General features: G+C 44.0%; 1 protein-coding gene across 1 annotated transcript; it reads right to left on the bottom strand.

Annotated features, from left to right (window-relative positions):
- Window positions 1-1,780: 1,780 nt before the first annotated feature.
- On the bottom strand, window positions 1,781-17,303 carry LOC144150260 (U20-hexatoxin-Hi1a-like). The gene is made up of 5 exons (XM_077682121.1): window positions 17,162-17,303; window positions 12,391-12,447; window positions 12,013-12,043; window positions 4,321-4,578; window positions 1,781-2,173 (listed from the first exon to the last, which is right to left on the bottom strand). The coding sequence occupies exons 2-5, from the start codon at window positions 12,418-12,420 to the stop codon at window positions 2,001-2,003; spliced, it is 492 nt and encodes a 163-aa protein (XP_077538247.1). The 5' UTR covers window positions 12,421-12,447; window positions 17,162-17,303; the 3' UTR covers window positions 1,781-2,000.
- Window positions 17,304-18,881: the final 1,578 nt, after the last annotated feature.

Raw genomic sequence — 18,881 nt, 5'->3', positions numbered from 1 at the left:
CTGTTCTATCAAAAAGGCGGCCGCAGCGACCGGGAATCGTACCCGCGTCCTCGTGCTCAGCAGCACAGCGCCTTAGCCCCTGAGCCACCGCGGCGGGTTTATTATAAATGTGGCGGTTGTACTTGCTGGAATCGACTTGTGGAAACTCCTGACTTTTCTGGTTCCTTTTGAAACATTCACATAAAGGTAAATGGTTGACATATTTCACATAAAGGCCTTTTTTGTGCATCTTTCGGTAATTTTAAGCCGACTTTTTCTTCTTAGGACCTGGCAACACTGCCGAATGATATTCCGAAAAAGTTGAAGCATTAAATAAAGGTGACAACACGATGGTCTCAAGTTAGCGAAAAGGCGTTCGATTACTAGGGATGCAAGCAGGGATTCGCATACAGATCAAATTAGTACTAGAAGTAAGAAAAAACCTACCCGTAGAAGCCTATTTCTACATCTCAAATGGCAGTTAACACATGTAAAGCCTCACGACAAGTAAATTATACGTCATGAGAGGCAAAGCAAGTGTCCCTCCCACCGCGCTTGTTTACTGGACAGGATTATGGGAAAACATTTCAACGTTTACTGTACACTAGAGAAGAGGCAGGTTCCCTTTGGAAAATAACATATGAAAATTTCAGATTCTCGCTTTAGGATGTACTTACCACACCTTTTTCCCCCACGGGTGCACGATGTAGATTTTCAACGAGATGTCAACGGTGAGGTCGCCTGTCGTGTCACAGAAGTGTAGGCGTTTCGGTCTCGGTGTAAGAAAAGGAAAGTAGATATTGAAATGAATTTGGTGAACTTCCACATAGACTAGTTGGCAGGAGCGAGTAAGTTCTCAGCGGTGTTCGGCTAGTAGAAAGCAAGGCAACACAGAATATTGCGCTCATTCGAAAGCAAGAAATGTGCGTTCGTCGACGGAGCATTAATTTGATTTGTTCTGCCTCGCGGTAATTGAATAATTCCAACATGCGTTTTTTGTTAGTTGGACAATATTGCTTGCCATAGTTCACTTTGGACTACAGAGTAAGCAAACAAATTGTGTAATTATTTGGAACTAGAAAAAAGGCTGGGTTTTATCGTGGAAACAGTGATGCTTTTTTAATGTTTGCGGAGCGATATATGAAAGCAATGAATGATTTAAGGGCTTGCAACACCCCCTGATACAGAATGGTAGCTAGCGTTTACAGCCCAAGTATTTAGAAGAGATGCTGTGTTCGCCACTCGCAACAGTACATGGATCTTTGTGGTCACCTGTGTAAATTTGTTCACGTGCGCTGCTGTTGAGAATTACGAGGGCTGGTCCGGGCCTTGTGTAAACTGTTTGGAGTGAGTGTCGTGGCGTGGTTGCTCCACCTTACAAATGGCGTGCTGTCATGTAGCATGGGAGGGATGTCACAGTGCGGGGCAGGTAGATTTGTGTTGTTGCAGTGGTATGCTGCAGGTTTTTTGTACACTCAGGGACACAAGGTACGGTTATTGAATATTTTTAGGGCGTTTTGTTTATGATTGTCACCAAGAAAAATCTCTGAAAAAATTAATTTGCCCCTCTTGATATAGTACTTGCAGTTGCACCGTTTCTGCGGATTTAAATCAAGGTTGCTTAAGCTTACTCCTTTTGGTCAAAAGATTAATTTTATGCGCAGTATGAAGCAATCTTTGAAGGTTAAAAATTGTAGTCTCATCGTTCGTTATGGGAGAAGGGAAGGCCTTATAAACCGCAACTGTTCTATTGTTTTCGTAATGGCGTGCATAACACAAAAATCGTACCCAGGGGCATGCAGTGTTTATTCAAGAATTTATTCAAATTTATTATTGCACTGCTTGCGACTCGCGACTCAATTCCGGCCGCATAAGGATTGTCATCGTGATCTAATCAACTCGTGTGAAAGCTTCCGTTCTGGCGAAAGAATGTGTCTGCCTTCCGAGATGCCCAGCGGTGAGAAGGCGGTCCTTTGCGGCTTCGTTTCTGGGGTTCGGACTACTGTACACGAGCAGATCCTTCACTTAGCGCACTTAACCTTATCAATATCAGTTGAGCAGCCGCCATTCATCTCGGTGCCCTTCTTCTCGCCGGTTTTCACATCCACGCACCAGTGTTTGGTGTCGCTGCACTGAACAGGGTAGAACTCTCCCGACGTTGTGTTGCATCGTGGAGCGGTGCCCCGTGCTTGCCCTGGTGGGAAAAAAAATGCGCATTATATTCGTATCGGGAATGCATAAAAAGTGTAAATAGATGTGGGCGCAAAACAATTAAAATCATCACTAAAGTACCAAGAATTTTGAATGCGGTGGAGAGTCTTCAATCTTTCGATGTAAATGAAAAAGACAACAAAGATGTGCCAAATATCTTTTCTTTTGAAAATGCCTGGTTTGTTATTTGAGATGTGTTATTCAGACTAATGCGGAAAAAAACACTACACTTTGCTTTAGGAAGCGTCGAAAAAACGCATAAATTGTCTTCAAAGTCCATGTAAGAGGCAAATCATGCGAACATTAAAAATGCGAAAGTTCATATACAGGTTTGTCATTTCTTTATTGTTACCCAATTAACACAAGTGTTTCAAAGCGGGAGTAGTTATAAAATTTTCGGGAGTAAGTTCATTCGTAACGGCTGAAACAATAGACATCAACAATTGTTGTTTATCGCCGCAGCGTCAGTTACCCTGCCTGGTAACGATAACGAGTTTATGAGCATCCTCCGTGTTCATGAATTTTCTTTTTTCACCTCTTCTTTGAGTAAGTTCGATTTTTTTTCGTGTCAAGTGTTGCATGTTAAACAAGCTTCCTGTGCGTTCAACTTAGGCTGTGTTACAATACATCGTGATTTAATTCGCAGTTGCCCTGAGGGCGTGGGAGAAGTTTGGGGCACTGCGGGGAAGTCTTGTGTGTGGCGCTGAAGCAGCTCATTCCGCACATGGAGAAAATTCTGAAAAGTAGAAGGGTGGCTGCCGTGCCGACCGTCATTGCGCGAGATTTGGTGTCCGCGGTATCTGAAAAATCTGGAACAAACTTGTTTTAGCGGCGCTAAGTTCGGCCCTCGTTCTGAAAACGGCTGCGTCCGTTGAATTCCTTCTTCCCCCTTTCTCTCCGACCAGCGTGCGCCGGCTTTTATCAGGAGACATGCGGGGGGTGTTCTGCCTGTTTGTGCTCTTTAGTGCAGCGAAAAAACTCCTATTCATCATGAGGAATACCGGTGATACAGAGGCTATTTTCGTAAGCTGCAAGAACTGCTCCCTGGGCTTTTTTGAAGCGCGCTTCTTATTGCTGGTTTGTAAGCACGCCAGAATCCCGCTTCCTGTATCATTGCTGCTCTCTTCTCGCCACAAACTAAGCAAGTCAAGTTTTGTTCTAGGCACATACTCGTTCGGGTAATAAGCAAATCTTCTGCAAACGTCTATTCCAAGAAGTCACCTTGATGTGACGAAGGCCAGTTCTTGGACGCCTTACAGAATGGGACAGCTGGCGTAATTCCTGAGCGTTTAACACAGCCGACGCACGTAAATTATGGGGATAGAAGTTGTGAAGGGAAGGTCAAGGCTTAACTTACGTTTGTTGTTAACGCAAGCCAAAACAGGTACATTACTACACAATCTCTGTAATTGCCCATAAAAGAAGGCGTTTGGTACTTAAAAGCTGTACATGATAACAACAATCCCAACTGATACCAAACAATCCTCCCAACAAAAAACAATAATTCCAACAATACGAAATGTTTTTACAAACATTCTATAAGATGGATACGTTACCTGAGAGCAGTAAAAACAAAGTATCCCTTGATCGAAATATTCGGTCGAGAGTGGTACTTCGGGATTCCCCTACATGGACTACATGTAAAAGAGGATGTTAAATTATTTTATCAATACCAAAATTTGTGGTGACGTGTGGGTGGTAGAAATGCAAATGAGTTGGGTGTTTCCTATCATCTCTAATAGTTGTTATATCTGAAACCTTGGCTCAACTGAAATAAGTTAGTCTACTTACAAATATCCTTGAACCATAAAAGATGCCCATTTAAACATACCTCATTTCTTAATCGTGTTCCCCGTGGTTTCGTATCATTCACCTCAGCCGTGTGAGCTGATTTGGTTACCTCTGCTTTGCCTCGGCAGTTGCTCCTCAGTGTACCGAATATAAAGAAATCAGCCGTATGCACTTTCTCTCCGAAATGAATATGATCAATTAGAGAGCTCTTGAAACACTCAGATTTATATTTCCGATGGGACATTTCTCTGGGGGTTTCTTCGTGTTTTGTAATAATATGCTTCCTTCGTAATTACACATCAATGTTCCCGTAATAGAACAAAATTGACCAATACTTACCACGGCTTCGCTCCCACTCGAAGAGGTTACGAATGCAGTCACAAGCTACGAGGTGCCTGGATGGCCCCTTGATCTGCCCAAACTCTCGGTCGTAGCAGGCGCAGAATGGAGGCCCTCGAATAGCCTGCCCGAAGCATTGCCTGGAGAGGTACTCGCCGTTCGCGTCACACTCGGGAACTAGGAGGCCTGAAGTGGTGTTTTGCGTCACCCGCTGCTCTCTTTCACGACGCTGCTGGCAGTCGGTCAGGCGAACGGAGGCTGTCGGGCACAATGATAAGAGACCGCTTTCTTGTGGTTATGTCTGGCTACAGAAGGATATTCTGCTTTCCGTAAGGAGTTGCAAGCCACATAAAACTATTATCCATTTTCACGGGATAACTGCCCGTGTGACCCAAAAATTACTGAAAATTAAACAGAACTTTTGACACAAATATGAATTTTCCGCAGAGAGCAATGCAATGGCTACAAAAACAAAGCATGCCCTAGTGGACACGTTAAAAAGCATTCATGCTACTTGTGAGTTCGAAAAATTTCAAAGTACCTTTGATCTAACTAAAATGATCTCTCAAGCAACGCTTTCAAAGCTCGAAACTCAAAAGCGTGAACTTTCCTTGCAAAAAAAATCGACCTTGAATTTTTTATGAATACAACGTACGCATGGAATTGATTGCAATAAATGCAGGAATAAAGTGGGCTTTTGTAAATGCTTTTTTTGATTCAATGTTTAGTGCGAAGAAGTGTATGTCTAGCCCCCGAATTTTTCATTCCGGCGAAGCCGCCACATTTTGCGCTTCTGCGGCGCTCCCGCTCGCCAATGTTAACCCCTCTTTCACAACTGCTATTCCCTTCGCCACCACCCATGCCTCTTCAAAAAGTCTCGCAATCGGCTAATAATGGCGGTAGCGCCGCAATAAGGAGATTGCAGGGCATCAAGAGAAGCACGAGTGGCGTAAAAACCATGGACAGCCGCTCGTCGATGTCACCTTGCCAATCAGCGGCGAATTCCTTCCGAGCGTTCCGTGCAAAATGCTTTCAAAGCGACATTTTGTATTTACCGTTAAGCAAGCGCGCATTTCCGTTCGCCGGTTTATGTGTGCACATGTTGGAATTGGAAGGAGGGGGCGTGTCCGCACAGCAGGGTGTCATGCTCGTTGTGGTGGAGGGAGATTTAAACCCGCAAGACCCATGGCTAAATTTCACTTGTCAACGGTCCACCATGGTCGAGCGTGTTTGTGTGTTGCAGAGACAGTGAGATGCCTACTACGCGAAATAAAAAAGGACATCTACACATTTGTTCGCAAAAATAAAGCTCGAGCTCTTCAAAGTTGCATCACGCTGATTGGCTGGGAAGTATGCTCAATCGCAAACTACAAACGTGTTTTGTCTCGTGCACGCCGTCAGCTGCGTCGAGTTTCGCAGGTCGTCTTTTTTCACCGAGTGGAAGAACACTATTTTTTTTTTTTGCAACTGCTTCAACTTTGTCAGAATGGCGCCATTGCGTGGATAACGCATTCAAAACGCGAGGTACCCATATTTAATTCCGAACACGGGGAGCCGTTTTTTTCTGCACGCGCAATGTGCCGTCGCTTATCATCATCATCAGCATTTTGCGAAACGCATTGCATAACGTTGGGTTGCCTGTAGTGATTTTTCCTTGCGGCGGACGCCATAAGTGATGCATTGAAGGCATCGCCCTAAAAATGCCCGGGAGTGACATCACTGTGCAGATCAAAAGCTGCAGCTACTCGCTCCACTACAAAGAACTAATATACCACAGCAAAATCGTGACACGCTCACGTGAAACATTCTAAGCGCGGACCAATGACAACTATGGCGAATACTGCGGGAACACACATTCAGTCGCGCTTTACAAAAGGCATTTCAGCTACCTGGACGGCCAAATTTCAGCGGCGCTGTCTGAGGTTGCACGAAATTATTGCCTTAATTTTTGCTGTTTGAATTTTTGCGGTTTCTTTGTCTGCGTAGTTACAGAGAGGACTTTACAATTCTCTTTCCTATATTATGCCTACCGCATTAACGACTTTGTCGTTAGTAGCCTTGGTATTGGTTAATTATTATTCCGCCTCCCTCGTGTGAAAGCTTTATTGGTTTTTTGCATTTTGCTTGCGTGGTTTTAGTTTCCTGTTAACTTTCCAACGAGTCCCTAATACGGCACAGGCCGAGATATAGGGTCACCTTGAAAGATAAGTTTTGTGTTTAGGTGAGCTAGTTGCCGTACTTCTCAGCGTACGTTGTTACCGTACTTCTCCTGCTTTCTTGTCCTCGCTGGCACACATGATTGATCAACACCGCGGTGTATTGTGCCCACGATTCACATGACAAAGATAAACATCATGACCTCATTTTGCCTATTCATGCAAATATACAGTTAAACCTAGCTATACCGAACCAGTATGCAACGAATTCCTTGATTTGACAAAGCTTTTCAATTCCTTATTACAAGCCCCATTGTAACTCATGTGTCTGCGACGTCTATGTAACGAAAGCATTGCGACTTTTCACCTTGATGTAACGGATTCGCTAAGCTTATAAGCCATTGATTCTTGCACGTTTTTATGAAAAATCAGCTGGATGAGGATAACCATTTTATTGGGCCGTTATAGGCCCCTTACGCAGGCGGGCTGCCCGGCGTAGCGGGGACCACAGCACCCCTCGCTGTAACCGCCCGTTGGGTAGTTAGGTTGGAGAAATGCAACTTTTTACCACATTTCGTTTGCACCGCAAACTCGTGCGTTTTCACGGGCGAGTGCGGTGTGAGTTAGGTGCTAGGCCTGCCTGTCAGCGTGTAGTCGCGCGTATCCACTATACTATGTGTTGTGGGATAGTAGGTGGCGATTTCTGCCACCTGAAAACGAGTTTTGTATTTCCAAGAATAGCTCGCCATTTTAAATTCTGTATCGACGCCCGAGAAAGAAGACCGTCGCCACCCCGTACAGTAACGCAGCTAGCACGCTCTAACAAGTTTCGACTGCGGAAAAGACCATGAAGATTGCGAAAAGCTGTGCTTGGACCAGAAGTTTGATTCCTGAAACGCGTTAAAGACCCCAATTCACGAAACGCCAAAGTGACACATGAGTTACGTTTGGGAAGTGACCTTGCTTTTTGGGGTCACTGTATGGTGACAAAGCTCGCGAGAAGCAGAAGGCAGAAACCATGCAGTTTTTAACTGTGACATGAATTCTTCAAGGGCGAGTTGACCATCGATGATATCTAGCTCTTTGGTATCGTTTCTGCTGTCTTCACGCGACCCTTAACTCTAAACCTGCATGTAACAAAAAATTACAAATTTTTGTCAACCTCGTTATATCCAGGTTTAACTGTATACTGATAGGTGGCTACTACGCACGTCGCATTTCCGTCTTCTGAAAAAGGTTTCGTATCGACTTTTTTAAGGATTCATTCAAAAACTCTCTCAGATTTTTGTTGGCAGGAGACGAATTGATTCTGAATAAAAAAACTTATTTCCTATGACCTTCTTAAATAAACATTCCCCCATTTTAAGTACGTTTTTTCTCTGGATTTCCGATGTAGTTCTTTCTTTTTTTAACACTCTACCGTTCTGCCTACCAAAAGCCGATGACAGCCTCCTCCTATTTCTCACGCTGAATTTTTGAACCAGCATAGACCGTTTAAGGATTTTATCAACGATGGGCTAACTGAACCACCAACTTGGTTGGAAATATGTGGCTTTCACCCCTTTATACTATTTCAGAAATTGCGGAGCTTTTACAAGTGGTAAGGCTCGTCCGTCTCATATTGCTGTTACACCACCTCGACGAGTTTCCGCTTTGCGGAAACAATTTGAAGTGAAGTGGCATGATGCTGTGTGATGTGGAGAGGTGAAAAAAAACATGTTACACGTGGCCCGGATTACCAAATAATGACATGATTGCTAATCACTGTCACTAAATAAGAACTCGTGCAAGCAAAATGTCTGTGTTATAGTTGAATTTTAGAATGTGATGAAATTCACAATGGAACGGATAGAATGCTTGTTTGATGACATGTCCCTTTATTATAAAGGGGCCATGTAGACAAAACATGAGTTCGGTTCAGTTGAAAGACTGCTTCGTTGGGATCATACTGACGCCAGTTTTAACGAAAACTTCGCTCAAATAAGCTATATAATTGGGAAAAAACGGAATTGTCATGATACCCAGTATCTCGTTTCCCGCAACAGAACATATGACGTCATATGGCCAGCCCTGCGATTGGATAAAGCCCAGAAAAGCAAACGGAAATTATACAGGGCTTATAAGGAAACCGACGACCTATTTGGGAATAAATGTAATGCATATTCCTTTTACAGCGGTAAGAATAGTGGGGTAAACAATGAAAGTTTCGAAAATACACGTAGACTTGCAAAATCCGATGGGCAATGCTGTTGGTAATGGGCTCACTATGCATGTTTTAGCTGCGTATCAGCCCACCGGTTTGGACTCGTCGTACACGACAGTGGCCCACAAGCGTAAGTTACGTTGTCTTCTGTGACGATGTTTGGCGAGCATACCCTACGTTTCAGGAAACGAGTAGTTTCTTTCAGAACAAAAACAAGCGAGATGCAACTAGGGAAAAGAAAATCAGCTGCGCAGAACTGTCCACGGATGACTATGGTAGCGCCATCTGGGAATACTAACGTGAAGCAAGGCTGCAGAGCCTAATAATGCACTAAACGTTGTGAATGACTGCCCTCATTGCTTCATGGTAGACATCAAAAAAACACGATTTGGCGCGAAAATCAAAATTTTAACATAAGTTGATTAGCTTCTCTGTGAATACGGCATAGTTTGCTGCCGGACAAGCGCTGGGGGGCACTATAAAACATGAACTATTTCGAATAAACAAAGTTTTGTTTTCTCTGCATGACCCTTTGATGTTCATGTAAGGCGTAGAAATGTTTGCTGTTGTGGCTAAGGCGTTGCGCTGCTGAGCACGAGTTCGCGGGTTCGATTCCCGGCCCTCGGCGGCCGCTTTTCTGATGGAGGCAACAAGCAAAAACGCCGGCATGCACAAGATTTCGGCGCACGATAAAGATCCCCAGGTGGTCAAAATTAATCCGGAGCCCTCCACCACGGCACGCCTCATCGCCTGCGTTGCGTCGGCGCGTTAAACCCTACAATCCACCAATCAAATGTTTGCTATTTCAGGGCGACCTTCGAAAGACGAAGCCATCAGCTCCGCCTTAGGTTCTCTTACATAACGCCATTATTGGTGCACCCGCAGCCCCGGCCGCCGCTCGCTACTGCCACCATCCCGGAAATGGCCCATGCATCTTATGAGATTGCGAGGAAAAAAGTACCTTGTACGTTTTTGAAATTTGAAAGCTCTATTCGGGGTCTTGCTGCTGCCGACATTTTTTAGGAGCGCCTAAAAGCCAGTGAAAATGCGTCGCTAAACACGCACGTTTTATACCCTTTCATTTAAATTCAATCGATGTGATGATTTAAAACCTGATTCGTGGTTGGCCGCGACCAGGAAACGTAGCCCAGCAATGACACACTGGTTTTGAATGCGTGTTCAGGACACCTCAGCCTTCCAAATTTAAAGGTTTGACAAACAAAAAGGTACCAAAGCGGTAGCGCTATTAGGGTCATCTTTTAGTTTTCGCCTGGCTGCTAGCCGTCCGGTATCATGCGTGCTCATCAAGCATTCCGGGAAGTACGTCCCTATTTCGAAACGGAAGCTACGATTCTGACGAATACATGCAATGGCACGCCTGCGCCGTCGCAACTGGACTGTGGATACGATCGAGGACAACGAAATTAAGGCAGAGACTAAAGTGGGGAAATTCGGCAGGCACCGCGCTAGCGCAGTGACGTCCGTTCCACTCCCAGTACAGCCGCCAGCACTAACCTCCACTGACGCCGGCACACGAAACCCCCTGTCCATGTACAGTGTACAGACGGAAAATGCACGCGTTAATTAATGGGTCCTAATTTTAAAACGCCTAACCACAGGAAGAACAGTAATGAAAGACAAACAAGCGGAAATACTGATACAACCGCTGACCAAAGGCCGTGTATACTACAGCCTGCCTTGTGACAATCTTACTAACACTGTAGAAACAAATCAACCTCATCATCAGCACAGCATATCAGGCAGCCATCAACCTTGCCACTTTCATGGTAACCGAAAACATCCTCCTATTGGATGTTTGTAATGCTTTTGAAAACATTAGAGAAACCACCATCTGGCATAAAAGAGCGAAGAACCTTAGCAAAAAACTAAAGCGTTAAGATCTGTCACGCAAGTGGAGAATAAAAACTTTGAAACACTGACCCTTTCGCCTGGTTTCTCAGTGACCAACGCCCCGCAGCCACATTTCACGGACAAATCGTAAGCCAGCCAAGCGTTCACGGCCTCTTTCGTGTCTCTTTTGGGTTCCCAAAAACTGTTGCGCATAGTGTCGCTCTCCACTAGAATTCAGTGCTTGGAAAGCTTCAGGGCCAAATGCTGCAACCTAATTCGGAAACACTCCCTCGAAGTCGACATAACGCGATTGAGCAGTCCCTCTTCAGACCTAAACCTAGACGCTATCTCAAACTTTTTGTTACTTTATTCTGTAATTACGCACCCCTTTTGCTCCCAATTACTGTTACGTCCTACCGACTGAAAGTTTCTGTCGTTCTGAGGGACCCGTCACCTCGTCAAGCTTCTCACCGCAGTAGCTTTTTGTTATTGCTCCGTTCTTTCATTGTCTATGAAAGATAAATAAAGTAGTAAATTGAAGTGAATTAAACGTTCCAAAACTTTCATAAATGCAGCCTTTAGCAGTAACTGGTGCGTCTTAAATGCCGATTTCAGAAAATGGGCAGGAAAGTTTGTACAGAAAAATGGCACCTTCGAATTCTTTTTATTCGGTAAAACATAGCAGAAGCATCGGCTAAAATACCTCGACACGTGTCCTGCGCTTTGTATGGTTTATGCACGTTACATCGTACTGCAGTGAATTGATTTTACATATCCCATCGCTGTATTTCTGAAGACCATAATATTTGCTAAGCCCCACCGTATTTTGCTTATTGGCATAACCGCTTTTTTTTTTGTAAATTGTTTATTAGTAATAAAAATACCAAAACTTCCCCCTCAATGAAACCCACCGAATAAATGAGTAGTTGCAGCTTCGTTCCAGGTGCAAAATTTAAAACAGCAGCGCTTTGACAGATTGCATACATGCGGCATTCAGGCTTTGAATTCCACAGTATTCCTTCTTCTTACTTAGATCTGTACGAAGCCTTTAACGTTATCCTAGATTGTAAAGACAAACGTAGTCAAGATAAGGAACCCGCGTTTCCCGGTGCCGCACTTATACGGAAAATTACCTTTCAGAAAGAGAATGCATCTATGTTCATTTGACTAACAATACACACAACTATTGGAGCAATTTTTTCGCAATCATTTATTTGTTCACGGGTTGGCGGAAATTGGAAGCGTCATCTTTGATATTTTACACCTTTCTTAAGACTATTAACGCAGGCATTAGAGTATTACTTCATTACGTCTTAGTTTTTTGAGGCAGGTCTGTATAAATCCCGTACTAATGTGTGAAAACAATACTGCAATGTGCTTGCTTAAATTTTGAATATAATTCTTTACCACTCAAATGGGTGCGATATCACCAGGTTTATGTAATCGTCTTTTCGAAAACCATAAGGGGAAGAGACCACTTACCGCTAAACACAAAGCCTGCAAGTACGAAAATCTGAAACAAAAAGTTTGTAGTAAGCGCGGCACAAAGACTCGTTTTGTTTGTGACTGCATGGTCTCACGAAAAATCTGTTGCGTCAATGTTTTATTTTATTACTCTATTCTGCCAAAGATAAAACATCGCATTTACTTTGTCAGCATAAAGTTGTGTCAAATCCATTCAACGAAATGGGTTATAGCTTTTAAGAACTTGAGAACGCACTTCCCATATAGCGTCTGATGAGTCCTTCAAACAAGGTTTTGAAGGAGTGGGTTTAACATTTAAGTTGCAGCTCTATGCATATATTTAATACTGTAAAATAAAGCGGCGATCATTCGTAGGCAACAAGCAAATGAACTCACCCCAAAAACACAAACAGGAAGACTAGTCATGGTGATGCTTCCTTTAGTAGGTTTCCTCTGAAATAAAATAACAAAAAAAGAGTTAGCGCAATAACAGGAACAGTTAGATCTTGTTGAGCCGAAATTCGGACGAAAACTAAAAGGAGCATTTTTAATTCGCGAATTTTCATTTCATCTGAAAATGCCCTGATGTACAGAATAATGAAGACACCCAATCTTTCTCGCCCAAGATTATTAAAGCAAAACTTTTTTTATGTCAGTCATAGCGGTAGCGAACCAATAAGGCACTGCAAGAAAGCAATCTTTTCAAATTGGGGCACACACTGATGATCGTGATGATGGTTATGATGATGATAAAACAAAAGACAAACGCTTCATGTGTTCGGATTGAGAACTTGCGTGCCTCACACAATAAATCCAACGTCTATCCCAATGTACCTTCATCATATTCGAGTCGGGTCACGCGGAAGTTCCTATGAGTTTGATCGCGAGCCTTGGCGTCGGGCTTCGGCTGATTTGAAGTGGACTTAGGCTGTCACAGTGGGCAGTTTGGATTTTGAAAGACGACCATGGCCGTACAACGACGTTGGTGAGGGAGGGCGGTCAGTCTTCTCGTGAGAGATTTGTTTGCTGCCATGTGAAATTGGCCTTTGCAGACCAATTGCAGTTTGATCGTGGACTCTTGGACTTTGGAATGAAGGCGATTTTCACTTTTTTTCTTGGGCGCTCTGTCTTTGATTGCAGCGACATCATGTTTAGTATTTCGGCATTTGATTTTCCAACGCAAGAAACATGGCGTTTCAACCATCGTTGCTGTCTTCACGGGAAGGGGGCTTCTGATTTAAAAACTTTACTTTAAATTCTGCTCTTTTTACCCTCCACCAGCGAAAACAGTGTTTCTTCCTAACGGGCAGTTCGACGCGGTTTGGAACATTTACTGGTAAACCGAAGTAAATAACAATTACATGAATGGCTCAATTCTTATAGATGATAGAAGAGCAATCTTGATATCTTTGCTTGCACTCCTGCTGTTACGAATACTGCCCAGAATATTTCGCCTTTTCGGTAAAAGGGGTACTTCTATTCGATTCAGTCACAAAAATACATTTTTTTCTTCTTCAGGCGTTTCATCGTTGTGATGAGTTGGATGTTCATGTGTTAATAATTTTGTGACGGAGAATCTCTTCACCTAGCTAGCAATGCTAACGTCGTTGGCGGAAAGAATTTTTATAAAAATGGCCGGCTCGCACTATTGAAATAGTTTGTTGTATACTGTAAAGCCGGCAAATATCTCCTCAGTTGCAATATACGAAATCGGCACAATTGTACTCGGCAAGGAAGTCTGACAAATAAAAAGCAGGGGCAGTTGCAGGAGTCAGTTTTTCCGCTGAATTTTTCGTGTATTGTATATGCGAATTCTCGGCACTTTCAAATACTTTATTGGCATTTAGTTTCGTCTAGCACCCACGTATCGTTATGCTTGCACCACAACGGAGTTGCGTTTAGTTTTTGTTTTGTTTTTACTCTTTTTAGGCCCCGGCATTGTCGTATTTGAAAAAAAAAACTGCTGCATGTCCTTTCAAGACACAATTTTGTAGCCTCACACGTGTTCTCTTTCGTTTGGGGCCACCGGTGCAAGACAAAAAAGCGCATTCGGCAGTATACGTGTGCTCTAGCCAGCGCTCTATCTCTGTGTGCACTTTCCTTGTCGTCTGTCTGCTCGCGCTTTTTGTGTATTTTTTTAACTATGGTTGCACGGAACGCTTCTAGGCGCCCTAGACCGCGCAAAGCGCCTTGCTTGGCTAGTGTCTGCTACGGCGCGAAGCAAAAGCTGCACACACGCAAGTGTCAAGGTCTACGCCGCAGGGCATTTGGCCACGCTCGAGCGCTATGTGGCCCAGCTCGCTCGCTCGGCGAAAGGAGCGGAAGATGACGAAGTGTGCACTAGTACATAGAAGCAAGAGCTACCGCTACTGCATTCTTTCCTCTATAGTTGCCGCTGTCGTTCTCTCCTCATTAACTATGCGCTGCGCGTGCGCGGTTATTGCTGTATAGCATGCATTCCTTTCCTTTCTGTATTTCCAAACAAGGTTGAGCCTCCTCCTATTTAAAGTTCTGAGTATCTAACAAACAGCAGCCAAGAATATTAGCTACACTATTTCCACTCGTGTTCAGCGGGGAGACGTGTCTGCCCAGTGATCCGCAGTATGCTTTCGCTTTGATATCAGTTATCCTCGTTTTATCGCGATAACTATCAATTGTTATGTTACAGTGCAAATATCGTGTGTCGCTCTGGTATCGCTACTTATTGTCCTCTGTGATCTGTGATCTGTGATCTGTGAGCTGTGATCTGGAATCTTCTGCCTTTAGATATTAAAACTAACGCCAATTTTACGAGATGTGTAAAAGAGGTTTTTCGTGATGGAAAGTATGCATTACCATTGTAGCCAAGCGGCAGTTCTTTAGTGTTGTCTGCTCTTGATGTGTGTAATGTGATTTCCCACTGAAATGTTTGACCCGTGTACAATTTCATGAAGCCTTTACTGCATGGGCCCGGGTACTAGCCAGATAGGCTAAGGGCCCAGATGGTAAAATTGTATTGTATGCAAAGAATGAAATAAACTTTCATTGTTCTTTCTTCTTCTTTCTTTTTCTCGTGACAGTAAGGCCGCTGCCACATGAATAACGCAAACCGCCTGAGATAGTTGTTGTTTGCCAGAACCACTACCCGCCTTGAAACACTTTGTTAATTCATTAATTATTAAGTGCGAATGCACTTCTTAAGCGAGCCTGAATCGTCCGCCGCCGTAGTCCGCATAGCAACAGCTGCGGGTGCGCGCGCTCCTCGTCTTCCTCCTCGTCTTCCCTAGCAACGGGGGGAGATGGGCGCGCGCTACTCTCCCCCTCCTCTCTCCGCTCAGTGACTGCTGGTGTTGGGCGCCTCCTCATGGCACATACCCACGTGAGGGATTGACCAGGAATCGGGCGTGAGAAGGGCTAATGCACCCGCTTAAAGTAGTACTGACACGAAATTTCAAAGCTGAGATAACTATGTCCTCCAGTACGTGGACGCGGCCATGGAGAGCGTCTGCGCGCGTTCCAAACCCTCGGATCCCGTTGTCTTGGTCGCCGACTTCAACGTCGACGTCCGCAAGGACGGAGAGTGGTTGGTCGACTACATGCACGCCACGCAATCCATGTCGTGCGTACCCCTCGACTCGCCCACCACCATCAACGGCGGTTTCATCGACCTGGCCTTTGCGAGAAACGGCCAAGTCCGCACCGTCCTCCAAGACCCTTTGACGGTCCATTTCACGGACCACAAAGCGATCCTTCTAGCAATCAAGTACAACGATAACACAAATAGGTGTCTGTGAATAAATGCATCTTTCTTTTAAGTGCGAATGCAACCGTGCATTCGCACTTACACACTCTCCCCCTCGGGGAAGTGCGAGCGAATTTTTATTTTTCAGAAAGTTCGCAATTCTTCTAGGATCATGCTATTTTATTTGTTCACACAGGACCGGGTATTTTAAAATAGGTAGTGTTTTATACGTCATCACTGTGACGCAAATAAACTGATTTGATTTAAAAAAACTGTTTGTGCAGCCTCAATACTTATTTTAAAAGACAGGATGTACGTGAAGCTACCTCAGCGGATTCGGTAAGACCATCATATAATCTAGAGTGCCCATATTTTCAGCAAGGCACATTTGTTGATGGTGTGTTCGCAAAACCGATATTCTTCATTGGCGGAAGTTTCGAATTATTTGACTGAAGCAATGTTCAGTAACTGCTGATGCTCTTTGAAGTATTTTTATCGTTGTTACAAACGCACTCTCGATTGCATATGAAGGAACTGCTCCGAAGGAAAACCGCAGAAACCAGGCGGCATCCCGCGGTAGGAACCCCCTCCGTCTCACAGAGTTATCTGCAGTGATAACCTCTTTTTTTGTAAAAATTTCCCTTGTGTTGCATATTCAGGGGAAATGTGGAGTTAGTTTTGTTAATTTTACTTACCACTGTTTCTCAGTTTAAATAAATAAATAAATAAATAAATAAATAAATAAATAAATAAATAAATAAATAAATAAATAAATAAATAAATAAATAAATAAATAAACAAATAAATAATGTCATATTAAGGACCGAGAGCGAATGCAAACTGGCCTTTGAATGAAAGAAAAGGACCCACATTCGCTCGCTTCGCTGCAATAGCCGACGAAATAAGATTGGTTTTGTAGCTCCTGCCACTTGCCTGAGTTCCGTACCCTTCCACTACTCCTACTCCTCTTCACCCCTGTGTCTTCACGAATGATAAAAGGTGAGAAGGTTTGTTCAAATGAATTTTCTTGCGCTCGCTCGGCTTGATTAAAAAAAATCGTTTTTGCTGAACAAATCACGTTGGGTAAAGTTTCTGCAATTGTCCGCTAGTGAAGGCTTCATACCTGACGTTGTTATAAAGGTTGGGTATCCTTAACATACTCTAAACAATTTCAGTATATATTCTTCAAATGGTTCTCTTTTGGTTCAAGACTCAGGATTTCCAACGCGTCATTTAATCTTTCCCTTAATGAACATGCTGACATTCACATAAAACCACTTTGTTTTGTTTGATTTTTAACCCTATTGCTACGGATTTCACTGGGCCTGATGTGCTATCCATTCAATGTGAACGAGCACCTAAAATTTTTTTTTATATAATATTTGACATGAAGTGATCCCATCACAAACTTGTGTAACATAGAACAAAGTAACGTGCAGTACTTACGTTTTATATTCCTCAAACTTTGTTGATACTGACAAAGCGATATCTAGTACAACGGTAGAGAAATCGCTGCCTCCATGCACAGACGAACAGGAAGAGACTACGATCGACCGCACCTTTCGTTCGACGCAACCGGGAGCCCCACGCTCTCCAAGACGAGGGGAAGGGGGCGAGATCGTGTTTCTAGGAAAAGACCGACGCGTGGCAGTGCGCAATCGTATGGCGGCAAGGGCGCAGGAAACAGGTCGGGCGGCACTGCTTCTCTTTTATTTCTTCCGGAAGGTGTCCACGGGCTTCGCTTCCAGGCATCCCCGCTCCGGTTTTGCGTCTCAGGCAAGATGTGCTATTACGATACCGAAGACGGCTACTAGAAAGACCCTTTTTCAAGAATTAAAGGCTCCATCTCCGGCCCTGCGAGTGTCACCTTGAATTCGCCTTGTTTTGAATTTTGCTTAACTCTGACAATAGATAACGCGGAGATACAGCTGGTGGAAAATGAGAACTTGCCAATCTGCATCTTTTAACATCACCTTGTCATTCATCCATGGCCATGCTATGTTCGTTCCTTTGTTGATAATATCGACAATAGAAGACCGTTGATATCTGAAGCACAAAAATTATCCCCAGCGAATTCTGAAATAACATCGCGTAATCAAACTACAACAGTAATTTAAACCGCTATTTGTGGCACGAACTTTCATGATTAAAGCTTAAGGACAGAAATTTTTGCATGGCGTTTTGAGTTGTAGTGTCGGGAGCAGCTTGACGTATCCACAATTCGCAATACCGGCTGAGCAATTGTGGCAATAAAATTAACAGCGGAGTTTTTTAAGCTTGACTACAATAGTTGCCGGGAATCACTGAACACTCGGCCCAGCTAAGGGGAGAGGTGGAAAATGCTATGCTACGAAGTGTGAGGGGAAGTGGCGAGGAGGACAGGAGCAGACGACCTGGTGAGGAGAGTTCCCGCCTCAAGAAAAAAAAATGCTTCCCGTGATCGAACAGGACAGAGCGCCCTTAACACGCTATCATCGCCTTCAGGACGGGCAGCATTTTCCTTGTTTTTGTGGAGCAGGCGTTTGCTTTGGAATTTGGGTGATGTCAAGTTTATGTATGGAGGCGCACGACGGGATGGGCTGCGCCTAGTGATAACGTAATCTCAGACCTGAAGAGGGTCTCCGAGTTGACCGTGACGGTGTGCGCTTTAGGGGGCATTAGTGTCCGATCTACCAACAAGATGGTCAGACATAAGGATATTCAAATCAAAGCCAGTTGAAACTTCCAGCTCCGCCGTTTTCTCTTTCTTCGCACCTCACTGGCGAACGTGGCCGATATTTTTTTCCTACTGCAAGTCGAAAAAAGTGATCTCATGCTCGAGTATGTTAGTAACGTTTTCAAGCGCCACACCGCCCCTGGCAATTCGTGAACTTTACTGACAAACGCGAAAATCACAGAGAGCCTCTTTTCTTTCCCGCCAAATGTTATTGGGGAGCAACCACACCGCTTGAATTTACAATCGTTAAGAAAAAAATTCAGAGCCCTTCCACCGCGTGAAGAGGGATGGCCAGCAAAGCTGCGGTGCCGAGCCTCAACGTGAGGTTTGACTGGGCCGTAGTCAAAGGGGTGTACTAAGCAAAACACGTTTGTTTGTAATTTGCGATTGAGCATTGTTCTTGGTTACTAACTAAAAGTCCAGTCCTGTCCAGTCATTGCTCCTCGCGCA

This window comes from Haemaphysalis longicornis, unplaced genomic scaffold (genome assembly GCF_048455015.1).
Source record: "Haemaphysalis longicornis isolate Haplotype H1 unplaced genomic scaffold, Haemaphysalis longicornis Haplotype H1 scaffold_8, whole genome shotgun sequence".
Lineage (NCBI taxonomy): Eukaryota > Metazoa > Arthropoda > Arachnida > Ixodida > Ixodidae > Haemaphysalis > Haemaphysalis longicornis.
The sequence above is the reverse complement of the archived record's forward strand: the minus strand, read 5'-3'. Positions and strand labels throughout refer to the sequence as shown.

What these genes read in the sequence shown, in the direction of transcription:
- LOC144150260 (XM_077682121.1), bottom strand. Translation starts at nt 12,420, where the DNA reads ATGACTAGTCTTCCTGTTTGTGTTTTTGGG. An exon ending in TTCCTGTTTGTGTTTTTGGG is followed by an intron (nt 12,044 to 12,390) that starts GTGAGTTCATTT and finishes TTTTTGTTTCAG; the next exon opens with ATTTTCGTACTTGCAGGCTT. An exon ending in CGAGTGGGAGCGAAGCCGTG is followed by an intron (nt 2,174 to 4,320) that starts GTAAGTATTGGT and finishes TTTTCCCACCAG; the next exon opens with GGCAAGCACGGGGCACCGCT.